Source organism: Mustela lutreola, chromosome 6 (assembly GCF_030435805.1).
Source record: "Mustela lutreola isolate mMusLut2 chromosome 6, mMusLut2.pri, whole genome shotgun sequence".
Taxonomy (NCBI): domain Eukaryota; kingdom Metazoa; phylum Chordata; class Mammalia; order Carnivora; family Mustelidae; genus Mustela; species Mustela lutreola.
The window spans coordinates 142,743,143-142,767,396 of record NC_081295.1 but is presented as its reverse complement, the minus strand read 5'-3'; the positions used below and the strand labels follow the sequence as shown (position 1 = coordinate 142,767,396).

Below are 24,254 nucleotides of genomic sequence, written 5' to 3'. Positions count from 1 at the left end.
CAGGTTAGGTGATGTATCAAACCTCACAGCTGCTTAAGCTTCAGGTCCTCATGACCCCAGCACGATGGGCATGATACAAATCCTTATGAGCGATCACAGTTTTAGGACCTTGTTTGGAAACCCAACACTTACCTGCACTGCCGTATCTGGTTTAAAAGTCGGATTAAGCAGTCTGGTGCTTGCTTGGCATCTTCTGAATAAAGCGGACTCCCCTCGTACCTAAGCTAAACCAGAACAACAATAACAAAATAATCACATTTGAATTAACCATAACTACATAAATGGAGTTCAGGCTTTGTGTGAAAAAGATGCTACCAGCAGGGGCGCCTGGGAGGCTCTGCCAGTAAAGCGCCTGCCTTCCGCTCAGGTCATGATCTCAGGGTGCTGGGATCGAGCCCCGCATCAGTCTCCCCGCTCAGTGCGGAGCCGGCTTCACCCTCTCCTCCCCACCTGCGCGCTCTCGTGATCTCTGTCACCATCTGTTTCTCTCTCCCAAATAAATAAAATCTTTAAAAAAAGATGGTACCAGCACCTTATATTCATAATAAACACAACTGTTAAACAACAGTGATGAGACAGCTTGCTATACACTTTCTATGGATCGCCCCAGGAAGGTACCAATAAAGAATAATAGGCTAAAATAGGAAAATTTATATTCATGCTATCAAAGCACATGTTGAATATTATTAACAAATTTCCACTATAAATTAATTTACATTGGTATTGCAGAAAATATGATAAGACTTTGGAGATTTTCCAAATTAGTTAAATGAATATATGTTAGGGTAAGATACTTTTCTCAAATGTGCTAATAAATAACTCTTTGGGGATTTATAAACAATAGGACATAAAAGGAGGGAACTGAAATGCTTCCAAAGTTCAACTTGCAGACAAGACTTTGGGACAGCCTACCTATGCACCACTCAGCCGAACATCTACCCAAACCCACCTCCAACTTTGTCCTGAACACCTCTCTCAACCACATGGCCCCTTCTCCTCCTTGCCTATCATCGTGACTGAATCGTCACCTCCTGGTACTTCCTGTTGTCTGAGAATGCATTCAATGAAACCAAACCATGAGTCTGATTTCCATATAAGTGCATCCAGTCCCACTGCAGCAAATGGACATGGAACCGCTCTTTTATAATCCAAACCACAGTCCACAAAGGCACTATAGTCAGGACCCATAGCTAAGGCAAGTATACCTTTCCTAAGCCTCAGGAGCACCTCCACCTATGCAGGATAACAACAGTACAGATGAATAATATGATCTTGTTACTTTAAGCCCCTAACAAGCCAGTTTTTCATTTTTAGTGGACCATTACCTCTGATTTCCTTTGCAGTTCTCTAGTGAAGTTTTCAAAGGCTAGGAGAACAGCAGAACTCTTCAAATTCTCGGGCACAACCGCTAGGGATGGAGTAGGAATGCCTTCTGAATAAAAACAGAACATTAAGTAAAACTAACACAAGGTTCAAAATTGACATGCTTAGCCCATCAGCTGCCCAGAGATTGGAGTGTCCGTCGGAAGCCAGACATAAGTGGGACCTGACGGTGGCTGACAAGGCCCTCTTGGAACCCAGAGCCATGGTGGGCACTTCCAGCTGCTTCCCATCAAACCTTAGTTTTTGCCAAGTGCTCATTTCCTCCAACCTTTCCCAGCACTTTAAAATAGGGCAGATGATATTAGGTCTAAGCAGCAGACTAAAGGAGGTGTTGTAAGAGGCTGTGAGGAGGACAGAACAGGTAGGACATGACAGGTAGGACATTTCTACGGGGGCAAACACTGGTGTAACAGCTTCTGGGTGCCCTGAGGTTGATGACTTATAGGTATCGATACTTGCAGGTATTGACTCATGTAAGCCTTGCAAAAACCACTTCAGGTAGGCACTGTTGTTGTGCATATAGAACAGAGGGATCAAATAAAACTTGGGCAAGCTCACGCCCCAACAGCGTCAGGATTGGAACTCAGGCCGACTGGTTCTTAATCGCCAACGTCTAGCACCTCTAGGCTTCCAAATTCACCCTCTTGGAGCCTTTTGTTTTGAAACAGAGAGGCATCACTCATGCAGACAGCTAACCCCACACATGTAGATATCTTGGATCAATCCCCTTCACTGGTATAGGATTTTTTAATTTTTAATTTTTTATTAACATATAATGTATTATTAGCCCCAGGGGTACAGGTCTGTGAATCACCAGGTTTACACACTTCACAGCACTCACCATAGCACATACCCTCCCCAATGTTCATAACCCTACCCCCCTTCTTCCAACTCCCCTCCCCCCAGCAACTCTCAGTTTGTTTTGTGAGATTAAGAGTCACTTATGGTTTGTCTCCCTCCCAATCCCATCTTGTTTCATTGATTCTTCTTCTACTCACTTAAGCCCCCATATTGCATCACCACTTCCTCATATCAGGGAGATCATATGATAGTTGTCTTTCTCCGATTGACTTATTTCGCTAAGCATAATACCCTCTAGTTCCAGCCACATCATCACAAATGGCAAGATTATAAATATAATCTTTTGATGGCTGCATAGTATTCCATTATAGATATACCACATCTTCTTTATCCATTCATCTGTTGATGGACATCTAGGTTCTTCCCATAGTTTGGCTATTGTGGACATTGCTGCTATGAACATTCAGGTGCATGTGCAGAGTGGATATTTCTAATAAAAACTTCATTAATAACTATCAGCTAAAGCTGGGACCTAGACATCTAAGAATCAGCAGCCCTGAAAATTGCCGTAACAAAGAGTGAAGAGGCAGAAGTCAAAATAGAAAGGACATGGTGCTTACTTGCTTTTATCTATAATGTGTGCAACAACTTACTTGGCTTTTAGAGGATAAAATGCTTAGTTGTTAGGGTTGTGCTGCAACTTTGATCTTCAAACTGTAGCCCCCTGTAGAGCATGCTGGGATATTCAGGGCTCACAGTTTTGTCACTCTCTTGCTTGAACAGCTGGCTGGGCGCATAATGTTACCTGCTAAGTCGGTCTCTTCCGTCACTGAGGGGAGGGACCCTGGAGCATCACCTTCTTCCAATTTTGACTGTTTTGACTTGGCAAAACTGCCATCTGCTGGGTCTAAAAGCAAGCACAGCACATTAACAACCAGGCACATGTTCCTTTTGTCCCAATTTTATCTTGTCTTCTCTTCACCAGTTCATACCTAACTTTGCTGAGCAGCAAGCAAAACTCGTTCCCTGTTACTAATTACTTATCAGCTGACACACTAGCATCAAAGCACTAAGTCTCCTGATGCCTGAAAGAGGCGGCACAGGAACAGGCATCTCTTTGATGAGCTCAGGAACATCTAGGAACGATCTGCTTAGCAGAGTACAGACTGACTCAAACAAAACAGGAGCCAGCCAACAGAAGCACAGCCTTTTTGCAGTCCCCACGCAAGTGCCCTGCTGTGCCATCAGAGTCAGAGTCATGCCCCACGCCCTCCTCTGAGAGAGGTGCACACAAACGCCAGCCGGGTGCTCTCAGATCGGAAAGACCAGGCACTCCCAGCCCAGGCCAGCGGGAAAATCTCAGTGTGTGATCGCTGCTTGGAACTTCTCTGGCAGTCTGGAGCTGCCCAGACAGCCGCCGCTGCCATGGTTTTGGGTACAAGCAAAAAATCCTGAGTCCCCAGGGACCGGGACTGGGAACCTGCTCTGCCAGTGGTCAAGGGGGGATTTATATGGGTTCTGCAGCCGGACTGAGGCTTCTCTCTGAGAGGGAGGTCAGGGTGCAGTTTGCTTTCCTCTAAACCTGCAAAAACCATCAAAAGCGGTCAAGGCGAGAGAGAAAAACAAAAGTGAACAAATATAAAAACCTCCAGAGAACAAAAGCCTGAAAAAACCAATTTCCTCAGAGCCCACCCCCTTGAGGGGGGCGGGAGGACTTAGCTGAGAGAACTTCACGTGGCAGACCCCTCCCCCAGAAAACCAACCAGGAAAGATTAAAAAAAAAAAAAAAAAAAGACGACAAGAGAACAACCACCACTACTTCATAGGACAATTTTTATTATTAAATCGATCCCACTATTCTGGCTCATTTTTTTTATATAGATAATTTTTTATTATATAGATAATTTTTTAACCTATTTACCGTTACAGTGAGATGTCCAGTACATCAAATTCCATAATAAACTTCTAACCTGAACTTTTTAATACATACACCTGTGTTTTCCTTTTGCATTTCTATTTTTTAAATTTCTTTTTCAAAATTTTAGTTTAATTTATTCCTTTTTTTAATTTTTATTTTCTAATATTCATGGAGTTAAACTTCAAGGTAATCCCCTTTCCCCACTCAATGCCACCCCCATAGGTAAACCAATTCCTAATCCCCCCTTATCTTAGGAAAGTTGAGTCCTTTAACAAAGATATCAAGATACATCCAGGAAGGATCAAAACAACCTTCCTTGCCACCCTGAGAATTTACAACCACTCTCCCATCTTTTTCTTCCACCAGTGTTTGTGTTTTTGTGTTTGTCCTGATAGTATATAAATCTTACACTCGGGAGTTCTTTTTGAAGAGGTTCTTCCTTTATTTGCATATATATATTTTTTTTTCTCTTGTCATATACTTATATCAGTCTTTTTGTTTGTCTGTGTTTGTTTGTATACTTCATAAATCTTACCTTGGGGCCCATTTGGGCTCAACCTTCTCTTTTATCTCACCTTTCTTTCCTGTCTCTTTCCCTCTCTTTTTTCTTTTCCTTTTCTTTTTCCACTCATTTGGGTGGGGAACTCTGATTGCTCAGAAGCATTCCAGGGTGCATCTTGACTGCACCACAGTCGATACATCCAGCTACACTCGTTCAGTCATCTCTCACCAAAATGACTAGGAGGAGGAATGCCCAACAGAAGAAAAATACAGAGGATGGGCCTTCTGCAACAGAGCTAATGGCTATCAACATAGACAATATGTCGGAAAGAGAATTCAGGCTAACAGTTACCAAAGCAATAGCTAGGTTGGAGAAAGACATGGGTGACCAAATGAAATTGATTAGGGCTGAACTGAAAACGACCAGAGATCATGTTTTCAATATTAGGGAAAAGCTGAAAGCTACCAGGGATGAGCTTCACAATGCTCTCAATGAGTTCCAATCTAACCTAAATTCTCTCAACGCTAGAGTAACTGAGACAGAAGATAGAATTAGTGATCTGGAGGACAAACAGAAAGAAAAGATCAGGAGGAAGCCTGGAACAAACAGCTTAGAAGCCACGAAAACAGAATCAGGGAAATAAATGATGCCATGAAATGTTCCAACGTCAGAATTATTGGAATCCCTGAAGGGGAGAAGAAAGAAAGAAGTCTAGAAGATATAGTGGAACAAGTTCTTCATGAAAATTTTCCAAATCTCATGAATGGAACCAGCATTTATGTACTAGAGGCCGAAAGGTTTCCCCCAAGATTACAGATTCTTGAAAGTCCTCGAGACACCTAATAATAAGAATGAAGAATTATAATTGTAGGCAGAACCTCTTGAAAGCAGCTAGGACAAAGAAGATCCTTACGTACAGAGGAAAGCCCATCAGAATAACGTCAGACCTGTCCACAGAGATCTGGAAAGCCAGAAAGGGCTGGCAAGATATATTCAGGGCACTGAATGAGAAGAACATGCAGCCAAGAATACTTTATCCAGCAAGACTGACATTCAAAATGGATGGAGAGATAAAGAGTTTCCAAGACCGGCAAGGCTTAAAAGACTATGCAACCACCAAGCTGATACTGCAGGAAATAAAGGGAGCTTCTTTAAAGGAGGAAAAAGCCCAAGAATAGCATTGAACAGAAATATAGAGACAATCACAGAAAGAAAGACTTCAAAGGTAACACAATGTCAATAAAAACATATCTATCAATAATCACCCTCAATGTGAATGGCCTAAATGCGCCCATAAAACGGCAGAGGGTTGCAGACTGGGTAAAACGACAGGACCCATCCATATGTTGTCTACAAGAGACCCATTTTGAACCTAAAGATACACCCAGACTGAAAGTGAAAGGATGGAGAAGCATCTTTCATGCCAATGGGCCTCAAAAAAAGGCTGGGGTAGCGATTCTCATATCAGACAAATTAGATTTTAAACTAAAGACTGTAGTCAGAGATCCAGAAGGATACTACATCATTCTTAAAGGGACTACCCACCAAGATGATCTAACAATTGTAAATATCTATGCCCCCAATATGGGAGCAGCCAATTACATAAGAAAACTGTTAATCAAGATAAAGAGTCATATTGATATGAATACACTAATCGTTGGAGATCTTAACACCCTCTCTCAGAAATAGATAGATCATCGAAGCAGAAAATCAATAAAAAACAAGAGCAACTTCTTTCAAGATACGTCTCCAAAGGCAAAGGAAACAAAGCAAAGATGAACTTTTGGGACTTCATCAAAATCAAAAGTTTCTGCACAGCAAAGGAAATAGTCAAGAAAACAAAGAGGCTACCCACGGAATGGGAGAAGATATTTGCAAATGACAGTACAGACAAAAGGTTGATATCCAGGATCTATAAAGAACTCCTCAAACTCAACACACACAAAACAGACAATCATATCAAAAAATGGGCAGAAGATATGGACAGACACTTCTCCAATCAAGACATACAAATGGCTATCAGACACATGAAAAAATGTTCATCATCACTAGCCATCAGGGAGATTCAAATTAAAACTACATTGAGATATCACCTTACACCAGTTAGAATGGCCAAAATTAGCAAGACAGGAAACAACATGTGTTGTAGGGGATGTGGAGAAAGGGGAACCCTCTTCCACTGTTGGTGGGAATGCAAGTTGGTGCAGCCTCTTTGGAGAACAGTGTGGAGATTCCTCAAGATATTAAAAATAGAACTTCCCTATGACCCTGCCATTGCACTCCTGGGTATTTACCCCAAAGATACAGATGTAGTGAAAAGAAGGGCCATCTGTACCCCAATGTTCATAGCAGCAATGGCCACAGTCGCCAAACTGTGGAAAGAACCAAGATGCCCTTCAACGGACAAATGGATAAAGAAGATGTGGTCCATATACACTATGGAGTATTATGCCTCCATCAGAAAGGATGAATATCCAACTTTTGTAGCAACATGGACGGGACTGGAAGAGATTATGCTGAGTGAAATCAGTCAAGCAGAGAGAGTCAATTATCATATGGTTTCACTTATTTGTGGAGCATAACAAAAAGCATGGAAGACATGGGGAGTTAGAGACAAGGGAGTTGAGGTAAATTGGAAGGGGAGGTGAATCTATGGACTCTGAAAAACAATATGAGGGGTTTGAAGTGGCGGGGGGTGTGGGAGGTCGGGGTACCAGGTGGTGGGTATATAGAGGGCACGGTTTGCATGGAGCACTGGGTGTGTTGAAAAAATGATACTGTTGTGCTGAAAATAAATAAATGAAAAAAAAAGTTCAAAAACAAATGATTCAAAAGGGAAAAAAAAAGAATGAATCCATCCTTCTTTTTGCATTCCCATACCATGACGAGGTTCTTCTTTTATTTGCATGCATATATATATATATATATATATATATATATATATATATATAATTTTTTTCTCTTGTCATAGTCTCTGTGGAGAACAGTGTGGAGATTCCTCAAGAAATTAAAAATAGAACTTCCCTATGACCCTGCAATGGCACTACTGGGTATTTACCCCAAAGATACAGATGTAGTGAAAAGAAGGGCCATCTGTACCCCAATGTTTATAGCAGCAATGGCCATGGTCGCCAAACTATGGAAAGAACCAAGATGCCCTTCAACAGACGAATGGATAAGGAAGATGTGGTCCATATACACTATGGAGTATTATGTCTCCATCAGAAAGGACGAATACCCAACTTTTGTAGCAACATGGACGGGACTGGAAGAGATTATGCTGAGGGAAATAAGTCAAGCAGAGAGAGTCAATTATCATATGGTTTCACTTATTTGTGGAGCATAACAAAAAGCATGGAGGACATGGGGAGTTAGAGAGAAGGGGGTTGGGGTAAATTGGAAGGGGAGGTGAATCATAAGAGACTATGGACTCTGAAAAACAATCTGAGGGGTTGGAAGTGGCAGGGGGGGTGGGAGGTTGGGGTACCAGGTGGTGGGTATTATAGGGGGCACGGTTTGCATGGAGCACTGGGTGTGGTGAAAAAATAATGATACTGTTATGCTGAAAATAAATAAATGAAAAAAAAAGTTCAAAAATAAAGGATTCAAAAAAAAAAAAAAAGAATCCATCCTTCTTTCTGCATTCCCACACCATGACCCTATCCAAGGCCATCCTCCCCGGAGGATCTCATCAGTCCCCATGACTTCAACTTCGTTACGGTCCCAATTTCTCTCTTCCCTGAGCTCTATTAAGTAGCAAGTTTGCATTTCCAACTGCTTGGTCAACAACTCCATCTCAAAACCCACTCTATTCTATCCCAACCACCCTTTCTTCCCCATCAGACACTTAGCCCCTACATACATGCTTAGCTGTGACGTCATCTGGCTTTGCCCCTTCTCCTCATATATCCTGCCAGTCATTACTGATTTTTCCCCTTCAGAGGGGAAAATTCATTATTCAGCAGATATGTGAATGCTACTATGTACAAATATTTGAATGAGCCGTACCATAGAGTGGAATGGTGGAGAAGCAAAGAGGTAAGTTTCTCTTTCTGGACTCTGCTTCTTTATGTATCTCCCTGGGGTGCCTCAGACACCTCGGGCGTGTTTTCATCTCAAGACCTTTGCTCTTGTTAACTTGAATCCTTTCCCTTATAGATCGGCATTAAGTTTGGCCAACCAACATAAAATTTCAGTACCTCTGCCCCAATTCTTAAATCTCTTCCCATGCTTGATATTTTTTCCCCTAGCCTTTATCACAATATAATACACTGCATGTTTTACTTCTCTTGTATATTATTTTTCCCCCAACACACTGGAAGATAAACTCCAGTAAAGCCTGCATTGTCTCTGTTTTGTTCAACAGAGTATCTAACCCTTAGAAAAGTGCTTGGCTCACAGCAGACTCTCAATAGATGTTCATTGAATGAATAAATGAATGCGATAAAATATCCAAGTTCCTATGGGAAAAAAAAATATGAGATACAAGATGAAACCAGAGAGGGAGACAAACCATAAGAGATTCTTACTCTCAGGAAACAAACTGAGGGTTGCTAGGGCTGGCAGGGATGGGGTGCCAGGGTGATAGACTTGGGGAGGGTAGGTGCTATGGTGAGTGCTGTGAATTGTGTAAGACTGATGATTCACAGACCTGTGCCCCTGAAACCAATAATACATTATACATTAATAGAAAACAAATATGAGACACTTTAGGGGTTCCTAAAATGACAACATAGGAAGACCCTGAACTCACCTCCTTCACAGACACACACACATTTATAGAACAATTGAAGAATGGAGGGTTGACTAAGCAGCTTCTGCACAACAAAAGATAGAGAGACCACATGGAGAACAAGAGAGAGGAGGGCATGGTAATGAAGGAGCCCCCATCCCCCTCCACAGTGAACTACAGTGGGGTGGGATAGTTCTAAGGGGTGGGGTGCAGATTTGTCTGGCCTGGGGCATAAAAAAAAAAAAAAACCCTGTGATTTAAAAGGGCAACTAGAATTTAAAAAGATCTAGCCCTAGGATCCTGTCCAAAAGCAGGTGACTGCTGAACTCACTCTGGATCAGAGGGGCTGGTGAGTGCCATGGTTTATGTTCACCCTCTGCCTTGATAGAGCAGAGGGAAGCCGGGTTGGGCTGCCATAGCTGACCTGCCTCCACACCAGCCCCAGCCGTCTCATCAATATGGCGCCAGGGCAGCACACACCAGGACATCCCTGGTCAGCAGTCACGATGGTTCCGGCCATCTCATTAAGACATAAAACATCCAAGAACTTGTCAGACCTGAACCACTTCATCTCCAGACAACTTGCCAGGACACCCCCCTCCACCCCTTTCCCTGCACAGAGTGCCCTGAAACCTCTACCCATGCCTGCTTTGGCTCTGGAGTACCCCCTGCATGGAGCATCCCAGGACACCCCAGATTTCACTGACTTCTGTTTCAACCATCCTACCAGGGTGCCCTCACTTAGGAAGCCCAAGGATGTAGAGAAAAAGGAACCTTCTTGCACAGTTGGTAGGAATGCAAACTGGTGTTGCCATTGTGGACCATAATATGGAGGTTCCTCAAAGTTAAAAATAGAACTACCCAATGATCCAATCATAGCATTACTGGGTATTTGCACATACAAAAAATACAAAAATACAATTCAAAGGGATACATGTACCCCCATCTGTATAGTGACTGACTGACTGACTGACTGACTGACTTATTTATTTATTTATTTATTTATTTATTTATTTATTTATTTGACAGAGAGAGATAGAGAGATCACAAGTAGGCAGAGCAGCAGGCAGAGAGAGGGAGAAGCAGGCTCCCCACTGAATAGAGAGCCTGACATGGGGCTCGATCCCAGGACCCTGAGATCATGACCTGAGCTGAAGGCAGAAGTTCAACCCACTGAGCCACCCAGGTTCCCCTCTAGTGACATCATTTACAATAATCAAATTACAGAAGCAACCCATGAGCCCATTGAGAAATGCATGGATAAGGAGGTGGTGTGTATAGACGCAAAGGAATGTTACTCAGCCATAAAAAAGAACGAAATCTTGTCATTTGCAACAACATGGATAGAACTAGAAAATATAATGCTAAGCAAAATAAGTCAGAGAAAAATACCATATGATTTCACTCAAAGGTAGAATCTAAGAAACAAATGAACAAAGGGGAAAACAAGAGAGACAAACCAAGAAAAAGACTATAAACTATAGAGAACACACTCATGTTCACTAGAAGAGAGATAGGTGAGGTAGATCAAGGGGATTAAGCATATACTTACCCTGTTGAACACAGAGAAATGTATAGAACTATTGAATCACTGTATTTACACCTGAACCTAATACAGCACTATGTGTTAACTATACTGAATTAAAATAAAAATAAAAGTAGCAATGGAAAAAAATTCCCACGTAGAGGGAATCTCCATAAGGTTTACCTCTGTTTATATTGGGCACATACCACCAAATTATTACAGGTGTAATTATTTTATATTATCTATCAGCAGATTTCTCATCAGAAATTTTGCAGGCTGAAAAAAATGGAATGATATATATGAAGTGCTGAAAGAAAAAAAATTGCCAACTATGTATATTTGATGTAGGAAAGTTGTCCAACATAAATGGAGAAATAAAGACTTCCTCAGGCAAATAAAAGCTAAGAGAGTTTATCATCACAAGATCTGCCTTATAAGAAATGCTCAAAGTACTTCATCAAGTCAAAATGAGTGATAATTAGTAACATGAGAACATATGAAAATATGTCACATTTATGAGTACATAATAAAAATACTGTAACTTGGTGGCATGTTAATCACTTAAATCTAGTATAAACTAGAAAATATTTATATGAAAATGATTATACCTGTAATAATTTGGTAATGTATGCCTAATATAAACAGAGGCAAACTAACAAAACATAAGATTTGGGGTAAGCAAAGGGTGAAGTTTTATATGCAATATAACTTGTTATGAGCTTGAAACAGACTATTAGGTATCTAAGACATTATATGTAAACCTCATGATAATCACAAAGCAAAACCTACACAAAAGTAAATACACAAAAGATAAAGGGAATAAAAAAATATTATGAAAAATCATCAATTCAAAAAAGAGAGGAAGAGATTAACAAGGGAACTACAGAACAGTCAGAACACAGTAAGATGACATTAGTAATTCCTTAGCTATTAGAGGACTGACCAATTTTAAAAAAAGGGTAGAGACCGGAAGAGATGTTTTTCCCAAGAAGACATACCGATAGCCAACAATCACATGAAAGGATGCTCAAGATCCCTTACCAGGGAAAAGAAAAAACCAACATGAGATATTATCTCACACGTTAGGCTGTCTAAAATTCAGAAGATAAGAAACAAATGTTGGGGAGGATGCGGAGAAAAAGGAACCTTCGCGTACTTTGGTGAGAATGTAAATTGGCATAGCCACTGTGGAGAACAGTATGGAGGCTCCTTAAAAACTAAAAATAGAAATACCGTAAAGGGGCGCCTGTGTCACCGTCTCAGGCTCCTGAGATCGAGTCCCACACTGGACTCCCCACTTGGGACCGTTGCCTGCTTCTCCCCCTTCCTCCGTCCCTCCCCCTGCTCATGTTCCCTGTCTCTCAAGTAAATAAAATCTTTTTTCTCTTAAAAAGAGAAATACCATACGATCCAATAGTTCCACTATTGGGGGATATTTACCAAAGGAAAATAAACACACTAACTCAAAAAGATCGATGTACCCCTGTTTATTGCAGCATTATTTACAATGGCCAAGACATGGAAGCAACCTCAGCGTCCATTGATAAACGAATGGATAAGGAAGGTGTGATTCGTGCATGCGCGCGCACACACACACACCCTGGAATATTATGTAACCATAAAAAGGATGAGATCATGCCATTTGAGATGACATGGATAGACTTACAGGCTTTTTTTTTTTAATTTTTGAAATACTCATTTTTAATTAACATATAATATATTATGTCTCTCATGGATACAGGTCTGCGATTCATCAGTCTTATACAATTTATAGCACTCACCATAGCACATACCCTCCCCAATATCCATCACCCAGCCACCCCATCCCTTCCAACCCCCCACCCCCGTCACCTCCGGCACCCCTCAGTTTGTTTCCTGAGATTAAAAGTCTCTTATGGTTTGTCTCCCTCTCTGGTGTCATATTGTTTCATTTTTCCCTCCCTTCCGCTATGATCCTGTCTTGTTTCTTAAATTCTCAAATTCCTGAGATCATATGATAATTGTCTTTCTCTGATTGACTTGTTTTGCTTAGCATTATACCCTCTAGTTCCATCCATGTTGTAAATGGCAAGATTTTGTTTTTTGATGGTTGCCTAGTATTCCACTGTGTGTGTGTGTGTGTGTGTGTGTGTGTGTGTATGTGTGTGTGTACACACACTTCTTTATCCATTCATCTGTTGATGAACATCTAGGCTCTTTCCATCGTTTGGCTATTGTGGACATTGCTGTTATAAACATTCAGGTGCATGTGCCCCTTTGAATCACTATATTTGTATTTTTTTTCTTTTTTAAATAATTTATCTGACAGAGATAGACAGCAATCACAAGGAGGCAAAGAGGCAGGCAAAGAGAGAGGGAGAAGCAGGCTCCCGCTGAGCAGAGAGCCTGATGTGGGGCTCGATCCCAGGACCCTGAGACCACGACCTGAGCTGAAGGCATAGGCTTAACCCACTGAGCTACCCAGGCACCCTACATATATATATCTTTAGGGTAAATACTTAGTGGTGCAATTGCTGGGTCATGGGGTAGCTATTTTGAACTGTTTGAGGAACCTCTGTGCTGTTTTCCAGAGTGGCTGCACCAGCTTGCATTCCCACCAACAGTGTAGGAGGGTTCCCCTTTCTCCACACCCTCGGCAACATCCATCGTTTCCTGACTTATTAATTTTAACCATTCTGATTGGTGTGAGGTGGTATCTCACTGTGGTTTTGAGTTGTATTTCCCTGATCTGGAGTGATGCAGAATACTTTTTCATGTGTCTGTTGGCCATCTAGATGTCTTCCTTGCAGCAATGTCTGTTCATGTCTTCTGCCCATTCTCGATTGGATTATTTTTTCTTTGGATGTTGAGTTTGATAGGCTCTTAATAGGTTTTGGATACTAGCCCTTTATCTGATATGTCATTTGCAAGTATCTTCTCCCATTCTGTTGGATGTCTTTTGGTTTTGTTGACTGTTTCCTTCGCTGTGCAAAAGCTTTTGATCTTGACGAAGTCCCAATAGTTCATTTTTGCCTTTGCTTCCCTTGCCTTTGGCAATGTTCCCTAGGAAGAAATTACTGAAGCTGAGGTCGAAGATGTTGCTGCCTATGTTCTCCTCAAGGATTTTGATGGATTTCTGTCTCACATTGAGGTCCTTCATCCATTTTGAGTCTATTTGTGTGTGTGGTATAAGGAAATGGTCCAGTTTCATTCTTCTGCATGTGGCTGCCCAATTTTCCCAACACCATTTGTTGAAAAGACTGTCTTTTTTCCATTGGACATTCTTTCCTGCTTTGTCGAAGATTAGTTGACCATAGAGTTGAGGGTCCATTTCTGGCTTTCTATTCTGTTCCATTGATCTATGTGTCTGTTTTTGTGCCAACACCATACTATCTTGATGATTACAGCTTTGTAATAGACCTTGAAGTCTGGAATTGTGATGCTGTTATCTTTGGTTTTCTTTTTCAACCTTCCTCTGGCTATTTAGGGTCTTTTATGGTTCCATATAAATTTTAGGATTATTTGCTCCATTTTTTGAAGAGAGTTGATGGTATTTTGATAGGAATTGCATTAAATGTGTAGATTGTTCTAGGTACCATAGACATTGTTCTTCCGGTCCATGAGCATGGAACATTTTTTCCATTTTTTTCTGTGTCTTCAATTTCTTTCAGGAGTACTTCATAGTTTTCTGAGTATAGATTCTTTGCCTCTTTGGTTAGATTTATTCCTACACATCTTATGGTCTTGGGTACAATTGTAATGGGATCAACTCCTTAATTTCTCTTTCTTCTGTCTTGTTGGTGTATAGAAATGCAACTAATTTCTGTGCATTGACTTTATATCCTGACACTTAACTGAATTCTTGTATGAGTTCTAGCAGTTTTGGAGTGGAGTCTTTTGGGTTTTCCATATAAAGTATCAAACCATTTGCAAAGAGTGAGAAGACCTACAGGGTATTATGCTAAGCAAAAGAAGTCAGACGGAAAAAGACAAATGTCATATGATTCCACTTACAAATGGATAAAAAATGAACAAGAAGTAGACTCAATTATAAATACTGGGAACAAACTGATGGGAGTTTTTTTTTTTAATTTGCATTTATTCTATGTAGAATTTACTTCCAGGCCATAAGTTTTTGTTTGTTCAGTTTCTTCTGGGATATCTTTTCTTCTGTGCAACTTCCTCTTTTGGTTTAGGAACAATCTGCTCTTTTTCCAGAAGGATCATCCCAATAAGGCAGGGAGAGCCCATGTATGGATTAAGCCAACCATGAGCCCTGTAAGTTCTATGCTGCATCCTGGGGGCTTTGTTCACCTGGATATGCTCAATGACCAGAGAATCTACATCTGAACCCTTAAGCCCAGCATTACTCTCTGCATTTTTAAGCATTGTCAGTAAAAATTCAGCACTTTTCTTGGGCCACTGGCCTTGTGTCCTGTCTCACTGTTTGGCCTGGGCACACCTAACAACTCCACCATTGTAGTGACCGGATGGCACACACTGCTTCTACAAAGTGATGTCTTTCAGATACTCGGTGGCTTTTTGAATATGCACACCCTTGATGGTCCAGGCAGTTTCACATGTATTCTTAAAGTGAATGCAAAGATTTGAACCTCTTGATTTGCATGATTTCACCGGCTTTTCTGGGTCAAGCAAATAGTGAACCATTTTCAGAGGTTACCTCAATGGAATGAGTAAGTCACAGGAATAAAAAGGAGAGCATAAAGAATACAGCCAATGATATCATAAGAGCTAAGCGTGGGAACAGATGGTAGCTATACTTATAGTGAACATAGCGTAATATATAAACTTGTCAAATCACTAAGCTGTATGCCTAAAACTATAACTCCTGTGTGTCAAGTATACTCAATTTTTTTTGCATTTAAAATAAATGTAAATTTATTGAATTATTCAATCCACAGGAATAAAGTAGCTGAATGGATTAAACAGACAAACAAAAAAGACCTAACTATATGCTACCCCCAGGAGATTTAGTTCACTTTTAAGGATGAACATAGGCTCAAAGAGAAGGAAAAAAATTATTTTATGCAAATAGAAACTCTAGTAGACCTCAATACCATACCTTCAACAATGGATAAATCATACAGACAAAAAAAAAAAAAAATCAATAAGGAAACACTAGACTTGATTTTACTTTACACCAAATAGACCTAACAGACATCTACAGATCATTCTGTCCAGCAACAGAATACCAATTCTTTTCAAACACACATGGAACACATGGTGTGTTTTCAAGGATGCACATGTTGGGTCACAAAACAAGTCTCAGGAAACTTAAGAAGACTGAAATCATGCCAAGAATCTTTTCTGAACACAATGATATGAAACTAGAAATACCAGGAAGAAACTGGAAAAATTCACAAATACGTGGAAATTAAATAGCACACTCCTGAACTACATCTGCGTCAAAGAAATCAAAAAGAAAATAAAAAATACCTTGACATACTTGAAAATGGTAAAAATCTACAGAAACTTTGGAGTTCAGTAAAAGTAGTATTGAGAGAGATTTATAGCCATACTGCCTACATTAAGGGAAAAAAAATCCAAATAAACCACCTTACCTTATATCTTACGACTAGAAAAAGACCAAACTAAGCCTTAGCAAAAGGAAAACAAAAACAAACAAACAAAAAAATGAATGAGATAGAGGTCAGAAAAAGAGAAAAAACAGAATCAGTGAAAGAGCTGGTTTCTTTGTTTTGTTTTGTTTTTTAAAGTTGACAACCTTTTAGCTAAATTAAGGGGAAAACTCAAAATCAGAAATAAGAGACATTACAATAGGTACCACAAAAAACACAAAGAAGACTACTATGAAACATTATGTACCAAAAAGTTGGCAATCTAGAAGAAATGGGTAAATTCTTAGAAACCTACAATCTACTAAGACTGAATCATGAATAGAAAATCGGACTAGACCAGCAATGAGTAAGGAAATAGAATCAATGGATTCTATGAAACATTCAAAGAAGAATTTATACCAATCCTTCTCAAACTTCCAAAAATTGAATAAAAATCAACACCCTCAAACTTTATTCAAAAAGCAGCCATAAAGACCTACAGTGAGAACATCCTACAGAGAAAAAGTGCAAATCACACATTGGAAGAAGACAGTTACATATAACCAAGTTCTGAACATATGAAGAGTTCCTAGGACTGATATAAAGAGACAAGCCTCCACACAAATGGGCAAGACATCTTTTTAAAGATTTATTCACTTATTTGACAGAGAGAGAAAGAGCAGAAGAAGACAGAGCAGCAGGCAGAGGGAGAGGGAGAAGCAGGCTCCCTGCTGGGCAGGGACACCTTGCCCCCGCCCCCCCGCCCCGCACCAGGCAGGGATCAATCCCAGGACTCTGGGATCATGACCTGAGACAAAGACAGACACTTGATCAACCAAGCTACGCAGGCGCCCCTAGGCAAGACATTTCAGACACACACAAAAGAGGAAATTCAAATGGCTAACATATAAAAATGATGTTTAACCTTAGAGATGTTTAATCAAATTAAAACTTTAGTGTGCATACACACAGAAATTTAAAAATCCCAAGTGTTGGAGAATGTGAAGTAAGGAACTCATACACAGCTGGTGGAAAAGCAAATTGATACAACCAGTTTGGAAAAACAGTCCCGCACATCTAAAACTGTAAAGACATATAAACTCTGTGGCTGAGCAATTCTATTCGTAAAAATACACCTAGAAAACATTTTGGAGTATGTATCAGGAGAAATGTACATAATTCAGCATAGTGGCATTATCTATAACAACCCAAACTTCAAGTAATCCAAATATCCCACAGCACTAGAACAAAGTCCACTCATATCACTGAATATTATGCTATGATTAAAATAAATATACTTCACCTAGATCCATCAGTGTAAATAGATTTTACATATGATTTTGAGCAGAAGCAGGCCACACAGTTTATACAGTATGATGTCATTTGTTTGCACAGTACATGAGATAAAACTAAACTGCATATTATTTAGGGATGCATACAAAGAAAATTATAAAGAAAAGCAGGGGCGCCTGGGGGGCTCAGTGGGTTAAAGCCTCCGTCTTCTGCTCAAGTCATGATCTCAAAGTCCTGGGATGAAGCCCCGCCATAGCATTGGGCTCTCTGCTCAGCAGGGAACCTGCTTCCCCAACTCTCTCTGCCTGCCTCTCTGCCTACTTGTGATCTCTGTCTGTCAAATAAAAAATTGAAAATAAATAAGTCTTAAAAAGAAGAAAAGCAACAGAAAGCTTTTCACACAAATCAGGACCATCATTACCTCTCTAAGGGATGGAGGAAAGTAACAGGGTCATGACCCAGGATTCCAGTTCTCAGACTGGGCTGTAGTTATATAGGTGTTGACTTTATAATTTTTTTTTAAAGATTTATTTATTTATTTGACAGACAGAGATTACAAGTAGGCAGAGAGGCAGGCAGATAGAGATTGAGGAGGAAGCAGGCTCCCTGTGAGGTGGGGCTCGATCCCAGGACCCTTAACCCACTGAGCCACCCAGGCGCCCCTTATAATTGTTCTTTAAACTGCGCACACCCTGGACATGCTGTCAGGAAGGTATGATATTTCTACCAATGTGAAAGTGAAAAAATAAAAGCAAAGCAGTGCAATCAAACACCAAATTAAGGCTAATGGACCCCTGTAAACAGGGAAGCAGGGATGAATTTCGGGTTGCAGCTACCCGGATTCTGAAATAGCAATCTTTCATTTCTTAACCTGGATGTTGGCTCACAGATGTTTGTGATGATACACTAAATGTTGATACACAGGACATGCAGCTATTTCAATCTTCCTGATGTTCCATTTAAAATGTAAAGAGAAAACAAACACTTCAGGGACACCCTACAAAGTGGTCAGGTGTTCTACTCACAGTCCTGTGAACTGACTTGAAAATCTCCTAAATAAATAAAATCTTTAAAAAAAAAGGGGGGGGGGGTGCCTGGGTGGTTCAGTGGGTTAAAGCCTCTGCCTTCAGCTCAGGTCATGATCTCAGGGTCCTGGGATGGAGCCCCGCCATAGCATTGGGCTCTCTGCTCAGCAGGGAGCCTGCTTCCTCCTCTCTCTGCCTGCCTCTCTGCCTACTTGTGGCCTCTCTGCCTACTTGTGATCTCCGTCTGTCAAATAAGTAAATAAAATCTTTAAAAACAAACAAAAAAACCCTCCTTATCACGGTAACCAGGAGAAAATGAACTGGATGCTTCCATTCTTGACCACACCACTGTTTAGAAGGTGGCTTTATAAACTGCAAGTGACCTACTTAGTCAGGAATGGAAAGAGCCCCTGGACCAAATCCTTAGGAAGGTGCCTCCACTGAGCCCACTGGCCCTCCGTTTGAGGCCAGAGAGGAGGCAGCTGGTCCCAGGCCATGTTTCTTGAAACGAGGCACTCTCGTTTCTGAGTGAACCTAGGGTCCTGTCCCTTCCCGGCCCTGACCTTCAGGCACTTCTAGGGAGAGTAAGCAGATCCGAACTGCTCTCTCCAACACCTGGTGTCAGTCTGTAAAGTCATTTTTTAAACTGCTGTGATTGGAATAACACCCAGCCCACCAAAAGTAAATTCATTTTGCTTTATTCTGCAAAGACTGAGTATTTTCTCACCTCTGTCTTCCAAGCTTTGCAGTTTATGTTTGAAGCTAGGAGTTTTCATCAAGGATTCTTGGTCTACAGTCTCCAAAGGAAAAAAAAAAAAAAAAAAGCAAATGGTGCTCCATTATCCTCTAAGGAGGAATAAGCACATGATACAAATATAATATAAACTCTGGAAAATCAGATGAATAACCAACAATAAATAATACCTTAGATACGTTTTCCTTTGATATATTTTCTTCAACTTCTGAATGCTCCAAGGATGACAGATCACTCGGGGGGCGGGGACTTTGATGTTCTGAGTGTAAGAACAATTTCCAGAGCATCAACATGCTAAGAAGCAACTTTAGGTAATAACATTTCACTATCACTCTATGTATTAAATCTTACCAACCTCCAAAAAAGATACTTTAAAAATAAAAGGCAAAAAAAAACCCCAAAACACCCACAAAAAAACAAAAAAAAACCCTTTTTATCTTTTAGGGCATGTAAGGTTATTGGTTTTGCAAGCAGGCAGATAAAATGAGCCTCAACTAAATCAGCACATTTCATAGCTGCCCATCGGGCCCCCAATACATGGGCAAGGCTCCTGCTGTCTCCAGCTTGTGACCCTTCTCTTTCTTCTCTCTCATCGTTCTTCTAACTTATTTCTTCTTACTCTCTAACTCTACATTTTTCTCTTTTCCTTACTCTTTTTCTCCCAGTGGCAGCCAAGCTAAGAAGTCATCACCTGCTTACTGACTGCTATCATTGGTTGTCAGTGAGCCAAGCTGCAAAATGATAAAGGCAAACCAAAATCCCTAGCCTCACAAAAGGTGTAAATAGTTCTAATAAAATACAACAGAGGTTAAGATGCACCTAACAGGGCAAGGATTGGCCTTGTCTGGCCAACTCTGGCCTCTCCAGTCAAATCCAGTCCACCACTTGGTTTTATAAATAAAGTTTTATGGAAACACAACCATGCCTGATGGTCTGCAGCTGATTTGGAGCTACAACAGTAGAGCTGCTAAAAATAAAAAATAAAAAAAATACTTGCTGTCTGGTGCCTTACAGAAAAAGTATACCAATCACTGCTATAAGTCATCATTTGAGTTTTCTTTAAAAATGGAAGAGCACAAGGTAATCTCAAATGCTAAAACACAATGTCTTCTATCTTTTGCTAATGAGGACAGTAAAGGAGAGATCGTATATTCATACTTTCTTCAATACATGTTAAAAGAAAGAAAAATTGTTTAGTTCAAACTACTTTTCCTAAAAAAATATTTTTTTTTCTATGTAAATCAACAGAAAATCAAGTACCTGTTTTCTGGGCAGAATCTTCAGGAGTTAAAAAGTCAGAGTTACCCTGAAATTTTGTTACAGAAATATTTGCAAGTGTAGTATTATTCTGCCTGGAGGTTTCCTTCCATGATGGTGTTAGAAGTTTAGCCTAAAATACAGTATTTTTTAAGAGTGTTAACATTCATAACCATTTTAAGTAGTTCTCAAAAAATTTTAATACATTTCTAATGTCGTTTAAAGTAGTTTAAGTATAGGATTTGCACCATTTGAAAACAAACACTAGGACCATAAGATCCTAAAGTTGAAAACACATTAAGTCATCTATCAATTCATAGTTCTAAATCAAAAATAATTCTAAATAAGTTCTCAAAGTAGGACCCCAGAACAGAGCTTCAGCAACACCCAGGAACTTGACAGAAATTCAAATTCCATAATCCCATCTATTACTTATATTTAGCCAGAAACTATGGGGACAGAAACTAGCAATCTGCATTTAAACACACCATACTCATCATTCTGATGATCACTACAGTTTGAGAACCACTGCTCTAAATCAGGAATCCACAAATCACAGTTCACTGGCCTTCTTAGAAATAAAGTTTTATTGGAATGCAACGTGCATTCACTTAGGTATTGTCCATGGCTACTTTCATGCTACAACAGAAGAGCTGAATAGTCACCATGGAAAATATTTATGATCTTACATGTGTAAAATGTTTACACTATTTACTATCTGACTCTTCACAGAACAAGTTTGCCGAGTCCTGGTCCAAATTATTCTCTTACATGCCAACACAGAGGAGTGAATTTTGAATGCTAATGTTTGTACAAAGTCAGCAATGCCCTCACTGAAAAATCAACAGACTTCTTGTCAGTTGAATAACTTAAACTTATAGATTCGCAAAGTTTTGATGTTTCTTTGGTGCTTACTTCAAACAAAAACTATATTTACTTTAAATCTGTCTTTTGACCTATTTCTTTTTTTTTTTTTTAAGATTTATTTATTTGACAGAGAGAGAGAAATCACAAGTAGGCAGAGGCAGGCAGAGAGGGGGTGGGGGGATGCAGGCTCCCTGCTGAGCAGAGAGCCCGATGTGGAGCTCGATTCCAGGACCCTGAGATCATGACCTGAGCCAAAGGCAGAGGCTTAACCTGAGCCACCCAGGTGCCCCTTGACCTATTTCTAACTGATAAATCATACCAGTTTTAAGTATTCAACATATATTAAGGTCCTTACTCTGGCTCACTGGTTTAAACTAGGAACTATACACTTTGTCAGTACAGAATCACAGAGGGTAACCATTAGAAGGGGGCAGGTGGGGAGAGAGAATGGTGATTCGAGTACAACCACATGGTATTTCTGCATGGGGGGCTGTTGGTGTTCTCAGAATCCCAGCAACCACCCCTTAGAGAACTCATATACTTGGCACCTATATCTGTAGTCTTTATGTATCTCATTTGACGAGGAACAAAAACCAGCTGTTGAGACTGGGGGATTCAGCTATTAACAGGAACATTTGGCTTTGAATTTGTCTGAACACCACCAGAATTCATATTTTTAGCTATGTTGCTTTAAAACAAAGAACCAAAATGAGTTGGGAAACTTTGAGGATTTATCCAATATTTATATAAACCTGAAGTCACTTCAACCACTTACAAAATAAAGATTGAAATGTTTAAATCATTAAAAGCTTTAGAAATAATATGTCAGCAAACTGAAAACTAAGGGAAGAAGTTCACTTTAAAATGTAAATTCAAAGAGCAAACATTTACAGGACTACAGCCCAGATTTCAGCATCATCTATAGTAAACATCTTGTAAAAATTTGAGAACAATGAAGAAAGATCCGAAGTCTTTACCCAACATTTATACTAAATGTTAACAAGTCCTTGCAGTTTGACAGTGATTTATGTACCAACAAACTGGTTTGTTATCCTCAATCCTGAAAGGATTTATTTATTTTATTTATTTATTTATTTTTGAGAAACAAATGAAATTTAACCCTAAACAGATTAACCTGTTTCATGCTAACACTAATGGCCACACGGCAGCCCAGCTAAAATTTACTTACTTGGTCTTTCTCGTGGTCACTGCCACTGCTGGGAGGGGAAAATGGCAAAACTAAAAGAAAAAGAAGACGTGTCCAAAGGATAAACTTTGCTTATGAGGAAAAAAAAATCATTTCTCTTTTTCCTTTACAGGTCCTTGCTAACAGCAATTCCCAAATCCTGAAGCTTGCTCAAATGTCTAGGTCTTAAGATCCCTTTTTAATTATCTATTGTGTTGCTGAGCCCCCACCCCAGTGTGAATTCTCTGCTCCAGACCCTGCCTCTGATGCTTTCCTCCTGTCAATTTATCCTCGCACTTTTACCTAACTTAGAATGCTTCCCCTCTGGCACGTCTTTGAATACTGTTCTTCCCGAGGATTGGCTCAAATCTTACCTGTCTCTTCCTGGAAGCTTTTCCTAGTGATTTCCTGTTAATGTTAGATTCTTAACTGAACAACTACTCTATTTATCTATAGCTCATATTTTAAAATGATTGGTCTGTTTTATATTTTTTTGCACTGTTTCATGTGTGTACCTTCTGTCTTTCTAAAGGAATGACAGCAGGGGAAGAGGGGATCATATAATCATTTTTTCTTTGGTATTCTCCCTCCATCACATAACTGAAAAAAATACCTGATTTACTTGGAAAAAAAAAATGACTTGAAAGAAGATACATACCAAACTTACCTCTTACGCTGTTTCTGATTCTTATCTTTTTTCTACCAGAATATGGTTTTAGGGATTTCTTTTTTTGGTTGCTGGTCCAAGATCGTTCGCTGGTGCTACTACTTGAATCTTTATTACTCTCTGAGAAGATGTGTTTCCTGTAATTAAGCTTTTACAGACACAGATGACAAATGAGTGCTATTAAAAAGGTGTTAGTTCCCTTTATGTACAATTAAACTTATCAATACAAAGTTGGGCAAAAGAGAAGCAACTCCTTCCAGAAGATTGGTTCTCGTACAATAAAAAGGCATGGTGGTAAAGAGAGGAAAAAAGATTTCATTAGACAATTCTCAATCACGCTATTGTAATGGAGGACAGAAGGAAAAAAAGAAAAAAGAATCCTCTCTCATCAATTAGTTGCAACTGAAAAGATCATAGGTAATTCTTCAAACGCTGATGCACCTGAATATGATACTAACCCAAATGACAAAAGAATTTATAAAAATCATTTTTGCAATAACAACATTGATTACATTTTAAAGAAACTAAAATAAAACAAGGGAATCATTTCTATTTAATCCTGAAGTATTTTTAAATTAAGACTAGACTATCAAGGTAAATTTAATTTCTTCAATGATTTAATGGATTTTATGTGTTTTTAAGTCTTTTCCTGGCTTTGGGTTGGTTTTTAGAAGTGCTGTGACAAGCAGTGTTTAGTCTCCATTTTAACGTGGAATTTGTTTTGATTTTAACACACAAAATACTCTAGTTGGCCTCTGCTCCTCCAGGGGGCCCAGTCTTAAATAA

General features: G+C 39.8%; 1 protein-coding gene and 1 pseudogene across 1 annotated transcript in view; both read right to left on the bottom strand.

Moving 5' to 3' along the window:
• The window catches only part of SYCP2L (synaptonemal complex protein 2 like), a 126,593-nt gene that overhangs the window by 27,764 nt on the left and 74,575 nt on the right, over positions 1–24,254 (bottom strand). Inside the window, 8 exon segments of the mRNA XM_059179362.1 lie at positions 133–224; positions 1,326–1,432; positions 2,990–3,091; positions 19,465–19,534; positions 19,671–19,750; positions 20,752–20,881; positions 22,805–22,854; positions 23,469–23,616. Of these exon segments, the coding sequence (XP_059035345.1) occupies positions 133–224; positions 1,326–1,432; positions 2,990–3,091; positions 19,465–19,534; positions 19,671–19,750; positions 20,752–20,881; positions 22,805–22,854; positions 23,469–23,616 (779 nt within the window).
• LOC131833250 (large ribosomal subunit protein uL22-like) lies at positions 14,955–15,508 on the bottom strand (annotated as a pseudogene).